The sequence below is a fragment of the Herpailurus yagouaroundi genome, unplaced genomic scaffold (genome assembly GCF_014898765.1).
Source record: "Herpailurus yagouaroundi ecotype Mexico unplaced genomic scaffold, PumYag 159, whole genome shotgun sequence".
Taxonomy (NCBI): domain Eukaryota; kingdom Metazoa; phylum Chordata; class Mammalia; order Carnivora; family Felidae; genus Herpailurus; species Herpailurus yagouaroundi.
In genome coordinates, this window is record NW_024412400.1 from 31,864,170 (window position 1) to 31,886,849 (window position 22,680).

The window sequence follows — 22,680 nt, forward strand, 5'->3', positions numbered from 1 at the left end:
TCTGTCTCTCTCTGTCCCAAAAATGAATAAACGTTGAAAAATATATATATATATAAATTTGATCCTGTTACTCCCCAGGCTAAAAGGTCTTTTACTTATGATTTTCAGAATTAAGTTCAGGCTCTTCATTTATCACACAAACCAGTCTATGGTCTAGTTCCTGATGCTCTCCTGGTTTCCTCCCCTCTTGCTTGTCTGCACACTCCCCCCCAGTGAAATCAGCTGGAACTACTTGTAGTTCCAAACTCAACTGTGCCCTGTTAGGCCTCTGAGCTTTCACAAATATGTTTTCCTTTGTCTAGAGTATTCTTCTTTCCTTTTTGTCTAATTTTTGTTGATCCTTCAAAACTAGGTACATCCTTCCCTTACTTTGGGAAGTCTTGCCTGACTCTTCAGTCTAATTTGGATGCTCTCTTTCAAAATAGACAAGAAGGTATAAAGAAAGGCTTCACAAATGAACACAAAATACAGAATGTGAGGTAAATAAAAGAGTGTTCAGGCACAATTTAAAACAATGCGCTTCCATTTTTTCATCTGTCAAGTTAGCAAAGATTTAAAGAGTGATGTCTCTCAAGGAAAACATGGGGAAATGGGTCCAATCCTACCCTGATATTGGAAGTATTAATTTGTCATTTTTCTGGAGGAAAAATTGACCTTTATATCTAAGAATATTTAAGATGTGTACACATACATACACAACACTGCTTTTGACTCGGCATTCTGCTACTTAGAATATATCTTAAGAAAATAGGGGTGCCTGGATGGTTCAGTTGGTCAAGCATCCGACTTTGGCTCAGGTCATGATCTCACAATTTGTGGGTTCAAGCCCCTCATCAGGCTCTGTACTGACAGGTCAGGGCCTGGAGCCTGCTTCAGATTCTGTCTGTCTCTCTCTCTCTCTCTGCCCCGCTCATGCTCTGTCTCTCTCTCTCTCAAAAATAAATAAACATTAAAAAAAGGGGGGGGGCACCTGGGTGGCTCAATCAGTTAAGCATCTGACTTCAGTGCAGGTCATGATCTCACAGCTCATGAGTTCAAGCCCTGGGTTGGGTTCTGTGCTGAAAGCTCAGAGCCTGGAGCCTGCTTTGGATTTTGTGTCTCCCTTGCTCTCTGCCCCTCCCCCACTTGCACTCTCAAAACTCCCCCACTTGTCTCTCAAAAACAAATAAGTGTTTAAAAAAATTTTTTAAAAAGAATAGACAACTATGTAAAGTGTATGTATAGAATGTCGTTATTTATTTAAAACAAAAAATAGTAAATAACCCAAAAGTATAGCAGTGGTAGATAGCTAAATTATTGTATCCATATGGTAGAATATTATATATCCATTAAAATGATCTAGATCTGTTTTGACATGGAAGTATATTCATGAGATATTGCTAACTTGAAGTAAGTTTTAAAGTACATAGTATTGTCAAATTTTTGTACAAAATACACATTTATAAATTTTCATAAGAAAATGTCAGTATATCTATCCATAAAAATATTAACTGGTTATTTCTGAATGGTGTTATGGGTAATTATGTTTTTTGCTTATGAACATTTTCTATCTTTTCTGACAAGAAAAGGTATTAATTGTGAGAGCAAATGGGGGAAAACAGAAGCCCAACCCTATTGCTCCTGATTCCCACTGTGCTTGATTCTCTCATTGCCCTCAAACAGTAAGTACATTCAGGGCCACTGTAATGAATTATTCTGGGCCTGACTCAGAGTAGGAAATTTTGATGAGTGAACTAACTATACCAACAACAGCTAACAGTGATGGAGCATTTCTTTTGTCTTAGGCATTGTTCTAAGCATTTGACATGTTCACTTAGTCCTCATGTTATGGGTACTGTTATTATCTCTGTTTTGAGGGTGAAACAGCTGACAAAAATTAACCAGCTTATGTAAGGCTGTTAGTGGCAAGGTGGGGATTTAAACCCATGTAGCCTGACTTTCACTTAGAGACATAAGATAGCATGGGGGTTCTGAATTAGAAAGATTATGATCTCTCTGATTGAGACTGGTTGGATTAGATTCCATGTCTAGGATTCCAGCTGAACAATTGGGCATCAGTTAATCATGGTCTGAATACAAGGGCAGAATTTGACACCCACAGATCTGAACTAAATACCAGGGAAGTAATCTTGGTTTCTTTAGCATTTTATATAAAAAAAGAAACCTCAAATTATTTTAGACTGTAAACTTCTCATTCAAATTGGTGCCACCCCTTGGGGTTTGGCTTTGTTACATGCTTCCTCCCTCTTCCAATTACGTCCCTTCCAAACTTTAACTTAGAGAACTAAATTTGCAATTAGTTCTTTAACTCTTCTTCCCACTTTTTTTCTCAGTGAAATTACCTATGGCAACTTCATCAAATTGCATTTTTAAAACCTATCAATCTTCCTTTTTGCCATATATTTTTTTTCTTCATGCTTTTCTTTTATTTTTTTAATATGAAATTTATTGTCAAATTGGTTTCATACAATACCCAGTGCTCATCCCAACAGGTGCCCTCCTCAATGCCCATCACCCACTTTCCCGTCTCCCCCACCTTCATCAACCCTCAGTTTATTCTCAGTTTTTAAGAGTCTGTTATGATTTGGCTCCCCCTGCCCCCCTTCTTTTTTTCCTTCCCCTCCCCCATGGTCTTCTGTAAAGTTTCTCAGGATCCACATAAGAGTGAAAACATATGGTATCTGTCTTTCTCTGTATGACTTATTTCACTTAGCATAACACTCTCCAGTTCCATCCTTTTGTTGCTACAAAAGGCCATATTTCATTCTTTCTCATTGCCAAGTAGTATTCCATTGTGTGTATAAACCACAATTTCTTTATCCATTCATCAGTTGATGGACATTTAGGCTCTTTTCGTAATTTGGCTCTTGTTGGAAGTGCTGCTATAAACATTCGGGTACAAGTGCCCCTGTGCATCAGCACTCCTGTGTCCCTTAGGTAAATTCCTAGCAGTGCTATTGCTGGGCCATAGGGTAGATCTATTTTTAATTTTTTGAGGAACCTCCACACTGATTTCCAGAGCGGCTGCACCAGTTTGCATTCCCACCAACAGTGCAAGAGAGTTCCTGTTTCTCCACATCCTCTCCAGCATCTGTAGTCTCCTGATTTGTTCATTTTAGCCACTCTGACTGGCATGAGGTGGTATCTCAGTGTGGTTTTGATTTGTATTTCCCTGATGAGGAGTGACGTTGAGCATCTTTTCACATGCCTGTTGGCCATCTGGATGTCGTCTTTAGAGAAGTGTCTATTCATGTTTTCTGCCCATTTCTTCACTGGATTATTTGTTTTTTGAGTGTGGAGTTTGGTGAGTTCTTTATAGATTTTGGAGACTATTTAGATACTATAGATTTTTGGATACTAGCCCTATGTCATTTGCAAGTATCTTTTCCCATTCCGTTGGTTAACTTTTAGTTTTGTTGATTATTTCCTTTGCAGTGCAGAAGCTTTTTATCTTCATGAGGTCCCAGTAGTTCATTTTTGCTTTTAATTCCCTTGCCTTTGGAGATGTGTCAAGTAAGAAATTGCCACAGCTGAGGTCAGAGAGGTTTTTTCCTGCTTTCTCCTCTAGGGTTTTGATGGTTTCCTGTCTCACATTCAGGTCCTGTATCCATTTTGAGTTCATTTTTGTGAGTGGTGTAAGAAAGTGATCTAGTTTCATTTCTTCTGCATGTTGCTGTCCAGTTCTCCCAGCACCATTTGTTAAAGAGACTGTCTTTTTTCCATTGGATATTCTTTCCTGCTTTGTCAAAGATGAGTTGACCATACTTTTGTGGGTCCAATTCTGGAGTCTCTATTCCATTGGTCTTTGTGTCTGTTTTTGTCATGCTTTTCTTTTAAAGTCTTAGAATCTCTGAAAGCTACATTCCTATTCTGTATAATATGGTGGCTACTTCTATGTGAGTCTAAAATAATTTCAAAATTAAAAATTTTTTAATAAAAATAAAATTCAGCTCTTCAGTTACACTAGCCACACTTAAAGTGCCCAATAACTCCTCCATGTGGCTAATGGGATTTACATCAGAACAGATAAAGAATATTTCCATCAACACAGAATGTCTTATTGGGCAATGCTGGTCTAAAAGCACATGTCTGTCTTAAGCCAGTGTTCTCTCTTCCTTAACTATTTCAAATTCTAATACCACATGAATACTTGTGTTTTCTGTCATGTTACCTTATCAACTGGTTGTTTTGGTTATATCAAAGGTTAGAGAAATACTTTTTTAATTTCTCAAATTTCAGAGAAATAGTCTTTATGTTAATTTAGGAATTTATCACATATTCATAGGTTTCTGGATATTTAAATTTTCTAACACTCATGTATTTTGCCTCTGAACCAGTTTTATTACCTATATTATCAACTGTATTAGGATATAGTCCTAATATCTCTTACAAAATTATCCAAATATACTTTCTTAGTACTATCCCTTGTTTTCCTTTCCTTTCATCCCTTATCATTACCCAAAAGCTCTTGAAAATTTTTGGATTTCTAAAAGATGCATAGGTTTTCACATTTGGTGTTATTTTTTCCCCTTCTTTTGTGCATGTCTCGGAAAGGTAATTCCTTCTATTGCCATGTTCTAGTATTTTGTCCCAAAACACCTCTTGGCTTCTTTGCATTTTCAGTTAAGAATTACTGGCCACTTCCTTTACTATGGAACTTCTTTCTGCTTCAGCTTCATCCTTCATGAGATCTAGTTCTATAGTTTTATATAAGCCACCATCTCAGATTGGAAGGCAAGGAAGTAGAGGAAAACGCAGTAACTCAAGATCTATTCACATAGCAACAAAGTTAAGACACTGAAGGATAAGAATGGGATGGGCGTGGGGGGGGTGACACACCTGAGGAAAACCACAAAGACAGAACTAAAGGAATATTGGAATTAAGATTTAGATCTTTCTGGGTAGAAAATCTGCTTATTAATAGTGATGTCAGTGTTTCTTCAAAATAATTCATAAGTTTATTGCAATTGTAATGAAATTGCAATAGCATTTTTTCTTAAAACTTGGCAACTCAAAAAATACATCTGGAAGACCATCAAAGAATATTTGGAGTATAAAAAAGACAGTGGGGCACCTAAGTGGCTCAGTTGCTTAAGCATCTGAGTCTTGATTTCGACTCTTGATTTCATGAACTCATGGTTCGTGAGTTTGAGCCCTGCATTGGGTTCCATGCTGACAGTGTGGAGCCTACTTCTCTCCTTCTCCCTCTCTCTCTGCCCCTCACCCCCTTCAATAAGTAAATAAATAAACTTTAAAAAATCATAATTAGGGATATGGGAAGCAAAAACAGTAAAACTTAAAACAACCGCAATTACAATAGGGTAGGACTGGCGTAAAAACAGAGTAATCATTGAATCCAGAGAGCCAGGAAGTGTACTCTAGCATAAGAATTCAACAAAATAAAAGGTTCTTCATAAGTTGTATGTGTATTCACTAAGTCTCTAATACCTAAATTACCAAAAGATATGAAGAGACAATGTACCAAAGAAGAAATGTAATAAGCAAAAAAGAGTTTTCTAGGATTGAAGAAATAAAAATGAAATTAAAGTTCTTTTTCTCATTAAGTGGATAAAGATTGTCATTGTTAAAATGCCACTGCTTTTGATGGTGTAGTGAAATTGATGCTGTCCTTCATTTCCATCATCATCTCCTTACTATCATTGCTTGACTGCATTATTCTTGGTTTAGTAATACTGCACATCCATCCTTTGCAAATCCTATTTGGCTCTACCTTTGATATAGATACAGCATCTAAACTTCTCCACTATTACTCTCCTGCTCCAAGCCCCCAAGCCTTCTTGCCCAGTTTATTGCAGTAGCCTCTAATTTGTTTCTCTGCTGTTTGTCTTGCTCCTTCACAGTTTCTTCTGAATATAGCAGCCAAAATTACCAATTTAAAATGTAAGTCTGATCATGTTAATTCCTCTGCTCAGTAGCCATCAGTTGTTTCCCAGCTTGCTCAGGATAAATCCAAATTCATCATAAGAATCTACATATTCTGCATGATTTAGACTCCCACCTTTCCTTTCTGACCTTACCTTCCACACTACCTCACTTGCATTCTCCGTCCAAGTCACTTTAGCCTCCTTGTCATTCTTTTAGTAAATCAAGCATACTCTCACCTCAGGGCCTTTGCACCTATAGTTAACTCTGTCTGAGATGATTTAGCCCAAAATACCTTCTCAGTGTGTTCTCTCTTTTCTTTCAGGTCTTGGTTCAGATGTCAGTGAGGTCTTCCCTGACTGCGCATTATAACCCTTCTCATTCTTTCTGAACCCCTGCCCTGCTTCATTTTTCTCCATAGCACATGTCACCATGTTTAAGTTACATGTTTACATACATGTTGTTTTTCTTTTTCCAACTAGATTATTAACTCCATAAGAATAGGGACTTTATTTTATTCATTGCTGTATCCCTAGCACTTAACAAGTGCCTGGCACATAGTAGGCACTCAGTATGTATGTATATATTTATTTTTATGTTTATTTTTGAGAGAGAAAATGAGCAGGGAAGCGGCAGGGAGAGAGAGAGAGAGAGAGAGAGGGACAGGGACAGAGAATCTGAAGCAGGCTCCATGCTGTCAACGCACAGCCCAACACGGGGCTTGAACTCAACAACCGTGAGATCGTGACCTGAGCTGAAGTCAGCCACTCAACCCACTGAGCCACCCAGGCACCCCAGGCACTCAGTATTTATTGAGCAAGTAAATTGAACCTTTTTAGAAAGTATCCACAGCATGTTTTAAAAGCCTTTTTTTTTTTTTTTTTAAAGTCAGGATGATTAAGTAAACTCTGTCCATTTGGTAATAAGAGATCTTCATGTGGCAGGGTCTGAGAGGATAGGATCAAGAGCAGTGATGAAGGCTGTTTCTTTCTTAGGTGGTAAGAAAAGAGAAGATGATGAAAGAATAATTTCCAAGTATAGAGGACGTTATAGAATCAAGTACAAGCATTGTGTGTTGGCAGTCTTTGAGAAGATTAGGTTGATGGAAGCAAAAGGTTGGTTCAGGGCCATAGCAGAAAATAAAGTTATAGGTGGATGGGAACAGATGTTGAAAGTCTTGAAAATAAGTCAAATCGAAGTAGGATGCATGATGGAGATCAGGAGTGTGAATTCTTGAACGGTGAGGGATAAAAAAGCCATCTAAATCTAAGCTTATTGGTGTTGTGTAAGGTGGCAAGGAGGGTAGGGTAAGAAATATCAACTGGAAGGCAGTTGTAACAAGGCAGAGTTGAGGTAGTAATACTCTCATAGTAAGGAGTACAGGGTGTGATGAAACAAAGACATGAATCAAAGATAAGCAATGATATGGCAAAGAATAAGTCTTGGTGATTAACTGCAGTGGGGGGGCAAAAGAGGAAATAAAAGAACTCTCAGTATTAAGAAATCGTATTTTTAAAATTCTTTTCTTTTTTTTTAGGTTTGTCACTCAAAAAAAATGGATCATTTAAATCTTTGGAGGACTGAGTTATCACAATACTTCTGTACTTCCAACTAAGATTTATGACAGTAAATTTATGACAATAAGTTTCTGCATCATAGAACTGCTAAAGAACTAAAAGACGATTTTATAAACTTACAGTATTATGAGATTACTAAGTAAAACTAAAGAACACAATTATTAAATTATTAGACTTGCTAATAATACAAGCACATATGTGCAGTAGCTACTGTATCCTGACAGTTACCAAACCTCAAATTTAGATGTTTTTTTCTTTGTGGGAAAGGTCATTTTATTTGCAAGAAACCACTGAACATTGTCATCAAGTATATTTTCACCTGAGTGTAAGTTAAGAGGATTTACTTGAAATAAGTCCTAGAAAATTCCAACTCCCATCACTGAGTGGATTCGATATTATGGCAGCAACTTACAGACTTGTAGTCAGTACTGTGAACCACTACAGCAGTGTGGTGATAGACCGACGTTTTGAGCAAGCTATACATTATTGCACTGGAACCTGCCACACCTTTACACATGGAGTTGATTGCATTGTGGTACATCATAGTGTTTGTGCAGACCTCTTGCACATCCCTGTGTCTCAGTTCAAAGATGCAGATCTGAACTCTATGTTTCTACCCCACGAAAATGGGTTTTCCTCAGCTGAGGGTGACTATCACCAGCAGGCCTTAACAGGCATACCCAGGGTCAAGAAAGGATCTACATTTCAGAACACCTGTAACTTAAAAGACATTGCAGGAGAAGCAATCAGTTTTGCTAGCGGGAAAATAAAAGAATTTTCCTTTGAAAAGCTCAAAAACTCTAACCATGCAGCTTACAAAAAGGGAAGAAAAGTTAAGTCTGACTCATTTAATAGGAGGTCAGTTGATTTTGACTTGTTCTGTGGCCATTATAACAATGATGGGAACTCCCCATCCTTTGGTTTACTCCGGAGTTCCTCAGTTGAGGAAAAATCTTTGTCCCATAGAAACTCACTTGATGCAAACTTGACATCAGTGCTTCTTCACAACTTCTCTGAAGAAGACCTGGTTACTCAGATTTTGGAAAAACATAAAATAGATAATTTTTCTTCTGGAACAGACATAAAGATGTGCTTGGACATCTTGCTGAAATGCTCTGAGGATTTGAAAAAATGCACAGATATCATAAAACAATGCATAAAGAAAAAGTCAGGGAGTAGCATCAATGAAGGAAATGGTAATGATGCAATTTCTAGCTCTGAAACTGTCTATGTGAATGTAATGACCAGGTTAGCATCCTATCTGAAAAAGCTACCATTTGAATTCATGCAGCCTGGGAATAATGATGCTATAGATTTAACAGAACTCGTCAGTAATATGCCCAGTTTACAACTGACTCCCTTTTCCCCAGTATTTGGCACTGAACAACCCCCTAAATATGAAGATGTTGTCCAGCTCTCAGCCCCTGACTCTGGACAGTTTCAAACTATAGAACTGCAAGATGACAAACACAGTTCTAGGAAAACAGACGCTGTAAGTTCCATTCCAAATAACTCTACAAATCCCTTATATAACTCTGAAGTAAATGATCCCAGAACCCTAAAAGATACCCAGCTTCAATCACAGTCATTAACCATGAACCCTTTAGAAAATGTTTCTTCTAATGACCTAATGGAAACACTTTATATTGAAGAAGAGTCTGATGGAAAGAAAGCATCAGATAAAGGACAAAGGGCAGAGAATGGACCTGGTCAGTTGTTAAATGAAGATAAAGCAGCATTTTCAAACCGTGTTACTCATCTTAAAAAATGTCCTGCCTCTGTGCAAAATGAAAGTGGTAAGATATTTGAGAAACCAGTTGTTAATCTACCTGAGGAGGATTTTAAATCAAAAGTTCCTAAAGTTGAAGAGGGAGGCCACAAAGATTTTATGAATCTTAACAGCCAGGAGGAGATAGATAAATTGTTAATGGATTTGGAATCATTTTCACAGAAAATGGAGACCTCTCTAAGAGAGCCACTTGCCAAAGGTAAAAGCTCTAACTCTCTAAGTAGTCCTAGTCCATTAACTAGTCAGCTTCCTATAGATCTTGAACCTAAATCTAAAGTCTCTGCAGCCACCGAGAAAGTCTCGCCTTCCTGTCTAACAAGGATTATTGAAACCAATGGACACAAAATAGAGGAGGAGGATCGAGTCCTCTTACTACGAATTCTAGAAAGCATTGAAGACTTTGCTCAAGAACTAGTTGAATGCAAATCGGGCAGAGGCAGCCTATCACAAGAAAAGGAAATGATGCAGATTCTACAGGAAACCTTGACCACTTCCTCCCAGGCCAATTTATCAGTCTGTAGAAGTCCTGTTGGTGATAAAGCTAAAGAAAGTACTTCAGTGGTTTTGATTCAGCAGACCCCAGAGGTGATCAAGGTAAGATCCAACAATCTGGAGTCCTGACAAGTATCCACAGAAATGTTTTAATGTGTGTAGAACTTGTGAATAAATACTATTTGTGTTAGCCATTTCATATTCTACTAAAGTTCCTGCCTTACAGTAGGCATGGTCTCATTCAGTTCGTTAAAAAAAGAACTAAAAAGCAAGGGCTTTAGAGTTAGGCAGACATTTCAATTGCCCTCCTCACACCTTTCATCTCTCTAGCTCTGTGACCAAAGGAAAGTTACTTACCCTTAATATCCTCATCTGTGTAATGGAAATAATAAGGATCAAGATAACTTAGGTGAAATACAAGCAAGGTGCCTTACACAAATTAGGCATTTAATATTAATCCTTATACTTCCAGTCAGCCATGCATCAATATATGCATGTGTAGACTATAAAGTGCAGTGTGGGGTACCAAAAAAGAGAGGACATGATTCCTTAAAGACTTTAACATCTAGTTGAGAAAATGAAACAGACATACCAGAAACAGTTCATGAACATGTAGGCCCTTGTCTGAAAAGGTTGTTAGTAAAATAGGGTCTTCAAAGAAGGTAAAGACTAGAGTGTATGAGATTTGCTTCTTCATGCAAGTGGGAATAAATACCATTCTAGGGTCACAGGATAGTAGTGTTTTCAAAAGGCTTTGAATCTACCCTGCTACTGGTAGTATAGCTTTAATAATTCCTGAAAGGCAGTTATCTTCCCCCTTGGGTATATGTGTGTATGTCTTAGCACAACAGTTATTTCTTTTTCGTTTTCTATGTCTAACATGTGTTGGCAGTAGGTTCTGCTCCACCTCACTCAGGGACCCAGGGTGATAGATGCTCTGTGTTCCTATAGCTGCCCCATTGTCCCATCTGGAATACATGACTTAGAAGTTCACAGAGGATGGGGAAGAAAGAGATGTTGCTTTTTACTGCCTTATTCCCACATGTGACACACTTCCCATCCACTCACAGTCCAGTGATTTCAGCCCAAAAGCTAAGAAACACAGGGAAGCACATAGAATATACCTAGTGAGCATTGTCTCTACCACGTGAATGTATGACATATGGCACATATATCCAAATTAACAAAATAAATTGTAAAATAATGATGTGAATTATTTAGAGGTTATGTCATTGTACAAAAACTATGAAGAAATACTTGGACACACCAAATACAATGTTCAGAACAATGATTAATCTCTGGGGAAAGAAGAGAGATGGAACTGAGGAAGGGTGTCCAGGGGACCTCAGTAGTGTTAGTAATTTCATAATCTGGTGGTGAATCATTAGTATTTTTATATTATTTTTATGCCATTTTGTGTGTCTTTATAGTAAATTTAAAAAAGAATAATTGGATGTTAGAGGTGGTATATATATGACCAAGTTAAAAAGTTAATGTTAATTTTAACATTCTCATTAATATTTTCATTTAAGTGGGAAAAAATATTGTGATCAGGTGAATAATTTTTACATTGTATTTATTTTGTGGCTGTGCTATGCACATTTGTAGTTATCAGCGACACTAAAATTTAAAGCTATACGTACATACTTAAGGTTATGAAATGATTTGGGTCTAGATATTCTCAAACATTCACTGAGCATTTCTGTGAAATCTGTGAGTCTCCTCATTCATTGATTTACAACTGGTAATATCTTTAGTGAAGTTGGTCTATGCTGGGAGGAGAAAATGGAAATTAGTTACAAAAATAAGAGGAAAATGCTTTCAGTGTACATAGGCAATAGTGATTTGCTTAATATTTTATAAAGAAAAGAAAATACCTATATAGAAATCTCAGAATGGTAATAACATAAGAGCTAACAGTTCTTGTAAGCTAAGGCATGCTAAGATATTTAGATATATTATCTCACTATTTCCCCCTCAGTAACCTGTCTGCTCATTAAAAAAAAAAAAAAAAAAAAAAGTTCACCATCTCCACTGACCTATTCCAACATCTCACAACCATTATAACCAGAAACTTACCTTAATACAGTGTTTTGAATTTTATTTAACCCTTCTCCCCCATTATCTTCTGTGAGAAAAGAAAAAATTATCTGAAAAGAAAGTAGAAAATGTGAACCTGAGGCCAAGAATAAGTCCCATGTAATACCTCTCCTATGTTCCTGGCTGACAGCTCATGAGCAGGTCCCCTCTGACCCTCCCAATCTAAGCACACCTAACTAAAAATCCCACACTGGGCTCTAAATGAGCTTTCCAATTTTTGAACAAGTATGGACTAAGATCAAATCTTATTAAAAGAGTCTCCCATCACTCTTTTAAATAAGTCCCATTACCATAAGACAGAATAAAATTTGATGAAATTTCTTCATAAAAGTTGAAAAAGTAATTCATAAAAAGCTAATTTAAAGAGAAAGGTGATATAAAATGTTTAACTCCTGAAGATACTTAACACAGGAAAATAAAACCATTCTTCCTTGACTCAGATGCCTTCCTACTTGTTCTCTTTTTTTTAAATCTTTCTTTGCTTCCTATGAATAATAATAATTTGCACATTTCAATTAAAATGAAATGACTAGTATTTTAATTATAATAATAATTATTATTACTATTGTTGTTGTTGTTGTTATTATTTTAGAGAGAATCCTAAGCAGGCTGCATGCTCAGCACAGAGCCTGATGCAGGGTTCAAACTTAGGATCATGATCCCAGCTGAAATCAAGAGTCAGATGCTCAACCAACTGAGCCACCCAGGTGGCTCTTATGAATTATTTTAAACCAGGGTTGGTAAATATTTTCTACAAAGGGTCAGATGTAAATATCTAAGGCTTTGTAGGTCACAAGGCTTCTGTCACTTAGACTTCTTTGTTTTTTTAAACAACCCTTTAATAATGTAAAACTGTTCTTAGCTCTAAGTCTTAAAAGACAGGCAGTGGGCCAGATTTGGCCCACAAGAGTGTATGTTGTCAATGCCTATTTTATTTTATTTCATTTTATTTAATTTAATGTTTATTTTTGAGAGGGAGAGAGAGAAAGTGAGAGCAGGGGAGGGGCAGAGAGAGAGGGAGGCACAGAATCCAAAGCAGGTTCCAGGCTTTGAGCTGTCAGCACAGAGCCTGATGCAGGGCTCGAACCCAGGAGCCGCTAGATCACACTGAGCCGAAATCAGACGCTCAACCGAGCCACCCAGGCGCCCCTGTCAATGCCTATTTTAAACAAATAGAAAAGTATAGTGAATGATAGAAAAAACACTCCTTATTATCACTTATTTTGTCAAATCTTAACATTTTATCATATTTGCTTCAGATCTTTGTTTATTAATATTTGTATTATCATCATCATTGTTTAAAACAAAAATCATCTCAGATATAGTTGAAATCCTAGAGGTCCCCTCCCTAGTTTCCACATCCCGTTCCAGAAATAACCACTACCCTGAAGTTAGTGTTTTATCTCCTGTAAGTTTTTACAGTGTTATTTGTCATGTTTTTTATTCTTGAAGAGCGTGAACAAACAGTAATAGGAAATAAAATCAGAGAGGTAGGTTGGGGCCAACTTATGAATGACCTATGTGCTATGCTAAACTCTTAGAGTGGGGAGCTAAAGAAGGCTTTTGTTTTTGTTATGTTTTTTTTAATGTTTTTTTTTTTTAATTTATTTTTGAGACAGAGACAGAGCATGAGCAGGGGAGGGGAAGAGAGAGGGGGAGACACAGAATCTGAAGCAGGCTCCGGCTCTGAGCTGTCAGCGCAGAGCCCGACGTGGGGCTTGAACTCACGGAGTGTGAGATCATGACCCGAGCTGAATTCGGATGCTCAACTGAGTGAGCCACCCAGAGCCACTCCAAGAAGGCTTTTGTTTTTAATGTTTATTTATTTGTTTTATGAGAGAGCACAAGCAGGGGAGGGGCAGAGAGAGGGCGAGAGAGAATTCCAAGCAGGCTCCCCTCTGAGAGTGCAGTGGATATTTAGACATGGGTCTCAAGCTCCCGAACCATGATCATGACCTGGGCCAAAATCAAGAGTTAGCTGCTTAACTGATTGAGCCACCCAATGCCCCAAGAAGGCTTTTAAGTAGAGGAGTCCCACAGTATTTTTTTAAAGAATAAAACTTTTTTTTTTAAGAGTAAAAAATGTTAAATTAGGCTCTTATTTTTTTTTTTTAACTTTTGACAGCAAAAATTTACCAATTGTTCAAAACATTTCAATTAAAAGCTTTATGTAATGGGACATATAGGAGGTACGTTGGTGACTATCCCTGAGAAGAAAGATTGACTTGATGATATTATATATAGGTCATTAGTATTTTAGCATGTGTTTCAAAATAATTTCTCAAGAGGAAGCAGTATTTATTGTCCAAGTATTTTTTTGTCCAGAAATCTAATTCAAACCTGTATTGGGAGAGATAATCAAATAGAAAATACTAATATGATACTGAGGGATTGATAAAGAGGTATCTAGATACTGGTCTAGATCAGGAGTCAGCAATCTGTGGTCCAAGGGCTAAATCTGACCTACGGCCTATGTTTGTAAATAGTTTTATTGGAACACAGCCACACCCATTTGTTTATAGATGATCTGACTGCTTTTCTCCTCCACCTAAGTTAAGTAGTTAGAGACCCTAAAGCTTGAAATGTCTACTATCTGGACATTCATAGAAAAAGTTTGCTGACTCCTCATCTAGATATTATTTGATAGATCAAAAGATTTCTCTTTTAGTGAATCAATATGTATTTTAACAAGATCCCCAGATATTCACATTTAATATATACATGAAAATTTAAGACATACTGTTTCCACCATATCAGACCATTCTTGATGTGATATTTTGTTAAAGGCATTGGAAGTCTTGAAAACATCATTAAATATCAATAACAAAAACTAATTATCGATGATAGTCAGATAGTATACCAGTAGAAATAGCAAAATAAGCCCAGAGTTTCAAAATTCTTCATCATGTGTTCTCATCGTGTGTTTTGGTCTACATAGCGTTTCTCCCCTTTCCTCCCTAGTCATGATCCATCTCTGACTTTCCCACTTAAAACAGTTTCCTTTTCATCTCTTTCTCACTGTTAAATTATGATATCATTGACTGGCAAATGAAGGTTTAATACATGCTTTCTTCACAAAGCCTTTAACTGACAGGAAACAACCCTGTAGGTTCTAGAATAGCTGAGGTGTGAAGATGGGCCTAAAAATGAGTTGAACAAGAATAACAGAACACCCTATAGAGGAAGGAAAGGGGGATGTGCCTGAGCTCTCGGAGGGTTTCATTATTTTGGATTAGTGAATTACTGAGGACATGTTTTGACATAGAAGGTAATATAATTTTTTTAAAAAACACTTAGAAACTGTACTGCTTTGGTAATTCACATAATAAATGATACCTTAATTCTGTGTTTTATTACCACCAGCAGATGTTATTACAGTCATCTTGGGTCTGTTTTTAGCTGTATGGAGCAATAGCCTGTTAGCGGTTATTCACAAGTTAAAATAATAAAACCTAGTCTCCCTTGAAAATTATCTTTACTTAATTTTAGTAAAAAAAAAAAAAAATCCAGGAAAAAATTTCTATTATTGTTTGCCTCAATTAAAAGAATGGAGGGAATGAGGCAGGATTCATCAGTGAAAGAGGAAGAATTTTTTTTAAAACTCCACTATAATATTTAAGTCTATTGAAACCTTACAAATTTCAACTAATTGTGGGGAAAACTGTCTGAATTACTAAAAAAGTACAAATTAAAAATTTCAGTGTTTTTAAGAAATAACTTTATTAATTTCAAGAGTAAAGAGTAAAACTACCATCAAAGAATTGCAAGCGTGAACGTTGGCTGGACCTATTTCAATAATGAAGATCAGGGTGCCTGGGTGGCTCAGTAGGTTAAGCGTCTTTGGCTCAGGTCATGATCTCATGGTCTGTGAGTTTGAGCCCCGCATCGGGCTCTATGCTGACACCTCAGAGCCTGGAGCCTGCTTCTGATTCTGTGTCTCCCTCTCTCTCTGCCCCACCCCTGCTCATGCTCTGTCTCTCAAAAATAAACATTCAAAAAAAATCTTTTTAATTAAAAAAAAAGAGGATGTTATAGGGGAATAAAGAACAAGAGCCAAATGGAAAACATCTGATTGGCGAGGGCCACACAATCAACCTTGTCTAGGTTGAGAAGGCCCACAGTTGGCTTGGCGTTGAAGACTTGACTGTGTGCGTATACTACATTTCTGGTCAGGTAGAGCTTTTACAGGGACACGAGTTATCTAAGTTTTGCTTTGCCAGGTGGCATTCCTGGCAGGAACAGCTCCATCTTGGGCTTAAAAATTTATTTCCAAAGTCCTCCATTTGATCATCCTCTTGACCATTCTAGAGGCTTCATCAAAAATATCAGTCTTAGCATGACTCTGAGTTACCATCGCTTCTTCAGGTCTCCATGTAGTTTTCACAAGAGATGATGTCAGGCTTTTATTCTAGGAGCTGGTTATGTTCTTCTGTTCTCTTTTGTCATTCCAGTCTGAGAGAGACCATCGGTCAGCTGGTCAGTGGCTCTCCACATGTATTTAAACTTTGGAGAATATGCAGTATATTAGGGAGATAATTATTATAATAATATATGAATGTAATATAGTAATAATAATAATTAGCAACAAAACAATCCCATGGTTTGGACAGCACAAATGAGCCAGGGTACCCATAATGCAAACCAGCTAATATCAAATGAGTCAAGAAATGATCCCCAAAGTGGAGATACTTCTTTAAGCCAGTTAACCTGTTTATGTATTTTGTGTAACTGTGTCTCCACTTCCCCAGAAATGTTTATCCAGTGAGCTTGTTTCAGAAAAACTGAGGCACTGGAAATCAGGGAGCAAACTGTAATGGACAGAGAGAACTACGGATCACCAGCATCTTTGCAAATTCAACAGGTGGGTGGAGGTTGGATTACCATTTAGCAGTGGCCTGAAATACGTGAACATGGCATTATCTTTTCAGGTTTAGACAAGGACAAGGTTGGGCAAAGAATCACCCTTGTGAGATTTAGGCAAAAGATGATCAAAGAGAGAAGGAAGAAACATTCTTGATCTGATGTCTTGGGAGGAAGCAGTCTAACTCCATGTCAGCTATTTCCTAGTCAGTTGGATTTTGAGGTCTCTGGCATTTGCATAGGACCAGATGTTGGATAGATTTTTCCTCAGTTGTGAAGTAGTCACCCAAGGTTTGATACCTTGTAATTTGGCGGTGGTGTTGGTGGTTGAGAGTACTTGGTAAGGCCCTTTCCATGAATCTCACCTTTGCAAAAGCATCAGAGTAAAACAATAACTATCCGTAAATTACAAAAGACTTAAAAATGCCCATGATTAAAGATCTGATGAGAATCCTTTATACTAGAATTGACCAGGAAATTTGATTATTTCTGTGACATACAACATTCTAAGGTAACTGGAATTATGACTGGTAATATTATACCAGGACATATCAGATTTTTAGGAATTTAATAAAATCTAAAACACTTATATTAATAGCATGCAACCATACAAATACAACCTACGAAGGTTTATTATTACCGCATTTGAAAATGTTTCCTGTGTGATTTAACATACCAAATAAACCCAATTAATTTAACATCTCTTTTTTACAAGGTAAGAGACAAGTCCCTTTAGATTTTCCAGGGCCTTTGGCAAATCTTACAGTCATTTTGAGGTTAAAACAAAACAAAACAAAAAAAACTCCATTTAGAATTTGATTTTGGAAAGTTTTCAAAATGTCATAAGGTTTGAACATTAAAATAAATAAGATCACAGTTCATTATGAAATAATACTTGTCTATTTAAGCAAAGTGACAATAGAAAAATTTAAAGATAAATACATAAGCTTACACAGTTGTGAACAAAACTTGGCCCTTTTAATATTGAGAAGATTGGGTTTTCTTAAGTAATCAAAGACCTGATAAAGACAGTGTGAAACATAGTAAATTATTTTGGTAAGACAAAAAATCTTTGCTGACAAGGTAGATTACTTAAAAAGGAAAGAAAAACCCTTGTTTACAATTTTTTTTTTTTATTAAGAGCAGACTATTAATCTAAGAAAACACTTTGTTCTTCTAACAGAGAGAAAACCAAAATCTAATTTGCATCAGTGCATCAAAGATATTAAAACTTTTTTTTTTAAACTCACTTTTTTAACTTAAATAAATCCATTCCAATCTTAGCCAGCTTAACCACATGTAAAGTTCTTTTCTCAGGATTCCTTTCCACACACTTTCCATGACTTTTTTTTTATATCCATTCAGATTTTGTCCTATTTTTTTTTTCTTATTCTGGAACAGTTATTTTACTTTTGAACAAAATTACTTTTTTTCCTCTTGCCAAAAAAGCAAAAAACAAAAATTCATGTCCTTCATACCCTATCTAAAAAAACACTTTCTACTTTCCTTACCAGTTTTTAATATACAATTGTTTTTCTTTTACCCTTATATTTCAGTAGTTCTCATTGTGTGTATTAATTAAAATTCTTAACCTTTAGAAACCTTAATTGCTAGTGAAAACTAAGAAGCAAGCAGTAATGGACTATGGACTAGCAAATTTATAAAAACATTTCATAATTTCTAGAAGTATATGCTTCCTCCTAGTAAAATTTCAGTGTGGCACAAAATGTGTTTACTAACAAACCCAATTATTTTAGTTACTGTGTAAAAGGAAGCCAAAAGTAGATAAACTTGTGTTCAGTAATTGATGTTTCATTAATTTATCTTACTTGGAAATGATCTCCATATTCAATGAATAGCCATAATTTAACTTAATTCAGTATAATTTTAAGGTTTCAAGTTACCAAAAATATTTTGGACACTGTTTTTAAGTAGGCATACTATAGGGGCGCCTGGGTGGCGCAGTCGGTTAAGCGTCCGACTTCAGCCAGGTCACAATCTCGCGGTCCGCGAGTTCGAGCCCCGCGTCAGGCTCTGGGCTGATGGCTGGGAGCCTGGAGCCTGTTTCCGATTCTGTGTCTCCCTCTCTCTCTGCCCCTCCCCCGTTCATGCTCTGTCTCTCTCTGTCCCAAAAATAAATAAACGTTGAAAAAAAAAAATTTTAAGTAGGCATACTATAGAGCATAATTATTGCTGTAAAGTCCATTTATAAACTTTTGCTTACATCTGTTTAACTTACTTGTTCTTAACAATTATGTTAAGATTACATGACACTAATGAGGCATTAAACATTTAACCATCATCTTAAATTGTCTTTCTTGCTGACAGATTCTGCAACAGAGATAACATGAGCTCTTTTGACTTTTAGTAAACTTAGGAAGAATAAAAGTTGTATGACTGCATTATATTTAATATTAATAGTCCTAAAGACAAGCCTGTTTCAGTTAAACCAACAAACTTAAATTAGTTTTTCTTCCCAGAGATTATCCTGGATTACGTGAACTTGAAAAACATTTGGGTTAGTTTCTGTATTTCTGAGAATATATACTTGATTCATATAAACACTTAAAAAATTTTAAGCCAGTAGAGCTTCTTTACAAATTAATTTTGGCAGTACTATCTGGAGGTAGAAAAATATCAACCATCTATAACATATAACCATAGACATACATAAACATACAAATAGACACAAATAGAGATCTTACAGGTTTTGCTTTAAAATTTTAGCCATGAGACAGGGATGATAATGCAAAACTCACTAGTTTATAAAAGAACAATTGAGGGGCGCCTGGGTGGCGCAGTCGGTTAAGCGTCCGACTTCAGCCAGGTCACGATCTCGCGGTCTGTGAGTTCGAGCCCCGCGTCAGGCTCTGGGCTGATGGCTCAGAGCCTGGAGCCTGTTTCCGATTCTGTGTCTCCCTCTCTCTTTGCCCCCCCCCCGTTCATGCTCTGTCTCTCTCTGTCCCAAAAAAAAAAAAACCTTTGAAAAAAAAAAAAAAAAAAAGAACAATTGGATCCAATTGTGTTTCTGGCAGAAGGGATAAGTTTTAAGGTTTTCTGCACAGATAGCTTACCAATATTTATGGAGAAGACTTTTAAGATTTTTCATCCACCTAGTTTCTAAATAGCCCTTCCTCTTTTTTTCTTTCCTTCTGTTAAGAATTACCTTGGCTCCCTGTTTCCGATTCTGTGTCTCCCTCTCTCTCTGCCCCTCCCCCGTTCATGCTCTGTCTCTCTCTGTCCCAAAGCTAAATAAAAAACGTTGAAAAAAAAATTAAAAAAAAAAAAAAAAGAATTACCTTGGCTCCTAGAGAAGACCAGGTAGAACATATATTTTTCAAAGGCACAGAAAAAGAATGCAAGTTCCTACAAGAAGGACTTCTGGTTCCTAAGGCCAGAATTTTTACAGTACACTCAAGCCTTTTGAGATGAATATGGGAGGTTTGAAGATTGGTTTAAAAAAAAAAAAAAGAGGGGCACCTGGGTGGCTCAGTTGGTTGAGCATCCCACTTCAGCTCAGGCCATGATCTCATGGTTCATGGGGTAGAGCCCCACATTGGGCTCTGTGCTGACAGCTCTGAGCCTGGAGCCTGCTTCAGATTCTGTGTCTCCCTTTCTCTCTGCCCCTTCCCCACTTGCTCCCTTGCTTGCTTGCTCTCAAAATTAAATAAAAACATTTAAAATTAAAAAAAGATAGGTGGACTTTTTCTGTTAAAAAGATTTCATTTGTAGGAGAGTTGCCTTCTTCAATCTTTAAAGGAAGCAGGTTGTAACCCAGATGATGTTAATGTGTTGACCTACCCATCCAACTATGTTATCGTCATTTTGCTACTTTGTACTAGGGACATCTTCAACTAAGCTACAAATCAAAAGATTTCTGTGTTCTAGATTTAGAGCTGTTTTCCTCTTTGGAATGTTTTCCTTCCCTTCCGGATACATAGTTTCATTTAGCCTAGGGGAGAAGATCTAAAGAAAAAGTTCTATCTGGCTCTAAATATCAGCTTCCAATTTGGCCAGCCTCTTTTTTTTTTTTTTTTTTTTAATGTTCATTTTTGAGAGAGAGAGAGAGAGAGAGAGAGAGAGAAACAGAGTGTGAGCAGGGGAGGGGCAGGGGTAGCTAGAGAGGGAGACACAGCATCTGAAGCGTGATCCAGGCTCTGTGCTGACAGAGCCCGATGTGGGAGTCAAACTCCCACACCACGAGAACATGACCTGAGCTGAAGTCAGACACTTGACCAAGCCACCCAGGTGCCCCTCAATTTGGCCAACTTCTGCCCATAGAACTACTTAAAAAATCTTTTCAAATATCTTATCAGGTTTCATCTGGGACAAACAGTAAATATTTCTGGTTGTACTAAACAACCCCTTGGATGCGAGACACATCCCCGAGAGGGTGCAAAAGATAGTACCCTCCCAAGATCCAGAGCCACTTCCAAAGATAACCAAAAGAAAGACAGTTCCCCCTGAGAGCTGGCAGCAGTTGGTAGGACCCTAGCCACAAATGGCATGCAACCCATATTTTTTTACAGCCATTCATTGGGCTTCCAATCTGATGATTGACCTGCCTGCATACACAATAACAGATAACCTCTGTGTGCAAGGCAGGCAGAAAGCTAAGCCAAGTTCTGAAGACAACAAGATAAGAAGGAAATAGCTGTCCCTGGAAGAGAAGGGATCAATAACCAACGGATACCCCAAAACCAAATTCACAAGAGTATGCATTTAGAAAGGAGGGGACAGAGTAAAATTTGACCTTCTTTTCTTGACTGAGCACTACAGAGATCCAGAACTGACTATGGTAAGAATTCTCACCGTTTGCTGGCTTCTGCCAGTTTTCCTAAGATCTTTCTTATCTGCAGGCTCAAGAGCAAATGGGGTTTAAAGTTGAGTGTAGTCCTAGTATCTACTAGAATTTGGCAAGTTTTTTCTTTAATTTTAGTTTTCCCTTAGAGGCTTAAGGGAACAATTGGTGGCAGTTTACCAGAGGATCCCTCAGAGTCCCATTAACTCTGGGAGGGGCCTATATGGGAATTCTCTTTCAGCAGCAGATATGGAGGCATTTGAATTGGTGTGGAAAATTTGACAAGACCTCTGAAAACTGTCTTTTTTCCCATTCCCATTGATTGCAAATGAGACATCAATTTCTGGGCCACTGTTTTCATGATGGATCCCTATAAGGATATAATGGGAGAGGCCCAAACTTTTAGGTTTCTGGCCTTGGATCCATTGCAGTTTTAAGGCCACTAATTTGGGGGACTTTTGTTTACCCTCTTATATTCTCTCCAGAGTGCAAAGACCATCCAGACACAGGAATACCAGAAAGTTTTCAAATAAAGGATAGAGGGGAGCAGTAGGAGTTACTTCAGTCTTCTAGTGTTTAGGTATTTCTCGTGTCTTTAATTTTTCATTAGCCTTTTGCAGTGAACCTTTCGGTGGAGCTGTTTTGGAATTTTGAAGTCTTTTGGAGGCTCTCACTTGAAATAGGTATCCCCTTCTGTTTGTTTGATTTGAGAACCCTTGTTTTTAAGTGAACTTCTTTTTTTTTTTAATTTTTTTTTTCAACGTTTGTTTATTTTTGGGACAGAGATGGAGCATGAACGGGGGAGGGGCAGAGAGAGAGGGAGACACAGAATCGGAAACAGGCTCCAGGCTCCCAGCCATCAGCCCAGAGCCTGACGCGGGGCTCGAACTCACAGACCGCGAGATCGTGACCTGGCTGAAGTCGGATGCTTAACCGACTGCGCCACCCAGGCGCCCCTTAAGTGAACTTCTTAAATGAATGATTGTCTAATTGGAATGCCTCCCATAATGGCCAGTTAATTCTAGGTTGTCTTTGTAAGATGTTGCCAGTTTTGTAAATACCTGCAGCTTCTAGGATCACAGTTCTTAGACATAAAATAAGCAGGTGTGTTGAAAGGTTGCATGCATAATTCTTTGAAACTTGAGGATCCCATTTATTTCGCTAATCTTGGGTCTCTT

At 37.4% G+C, this 22,680-nt stretch overlaps 1 protein-coding gene across 3 annotated transcripts in view; it reads left to right on the forward strand.

Annotated features, from left to right (window-relative positions):
* PPP2R3A (protein phosphatase 2 regulatory subunit B''alpha) overlaps positions 1-22,680 on the forward strand; it is a 218,893-nt gene that overhangs the window by 43,232 nt on the left and 152,981 nt on the right. For all 3 annotated transcript variants that reach the window (XM_040480247.1, XM_040480250.1, XM_040480249.1), the window contains exon 3: positions 7,421-9,843. In XM_040480247.1, coding sequence (XP_040336181.1) covers positions 7,858-9,843 — 1,986 coding nt within the window. In that variant the 5' untranslated portion in view covers positions 7,421-7,857. The remainder of the gene's footprint in view (positions 1-7,420; positions 9,844-22,680) is intronic.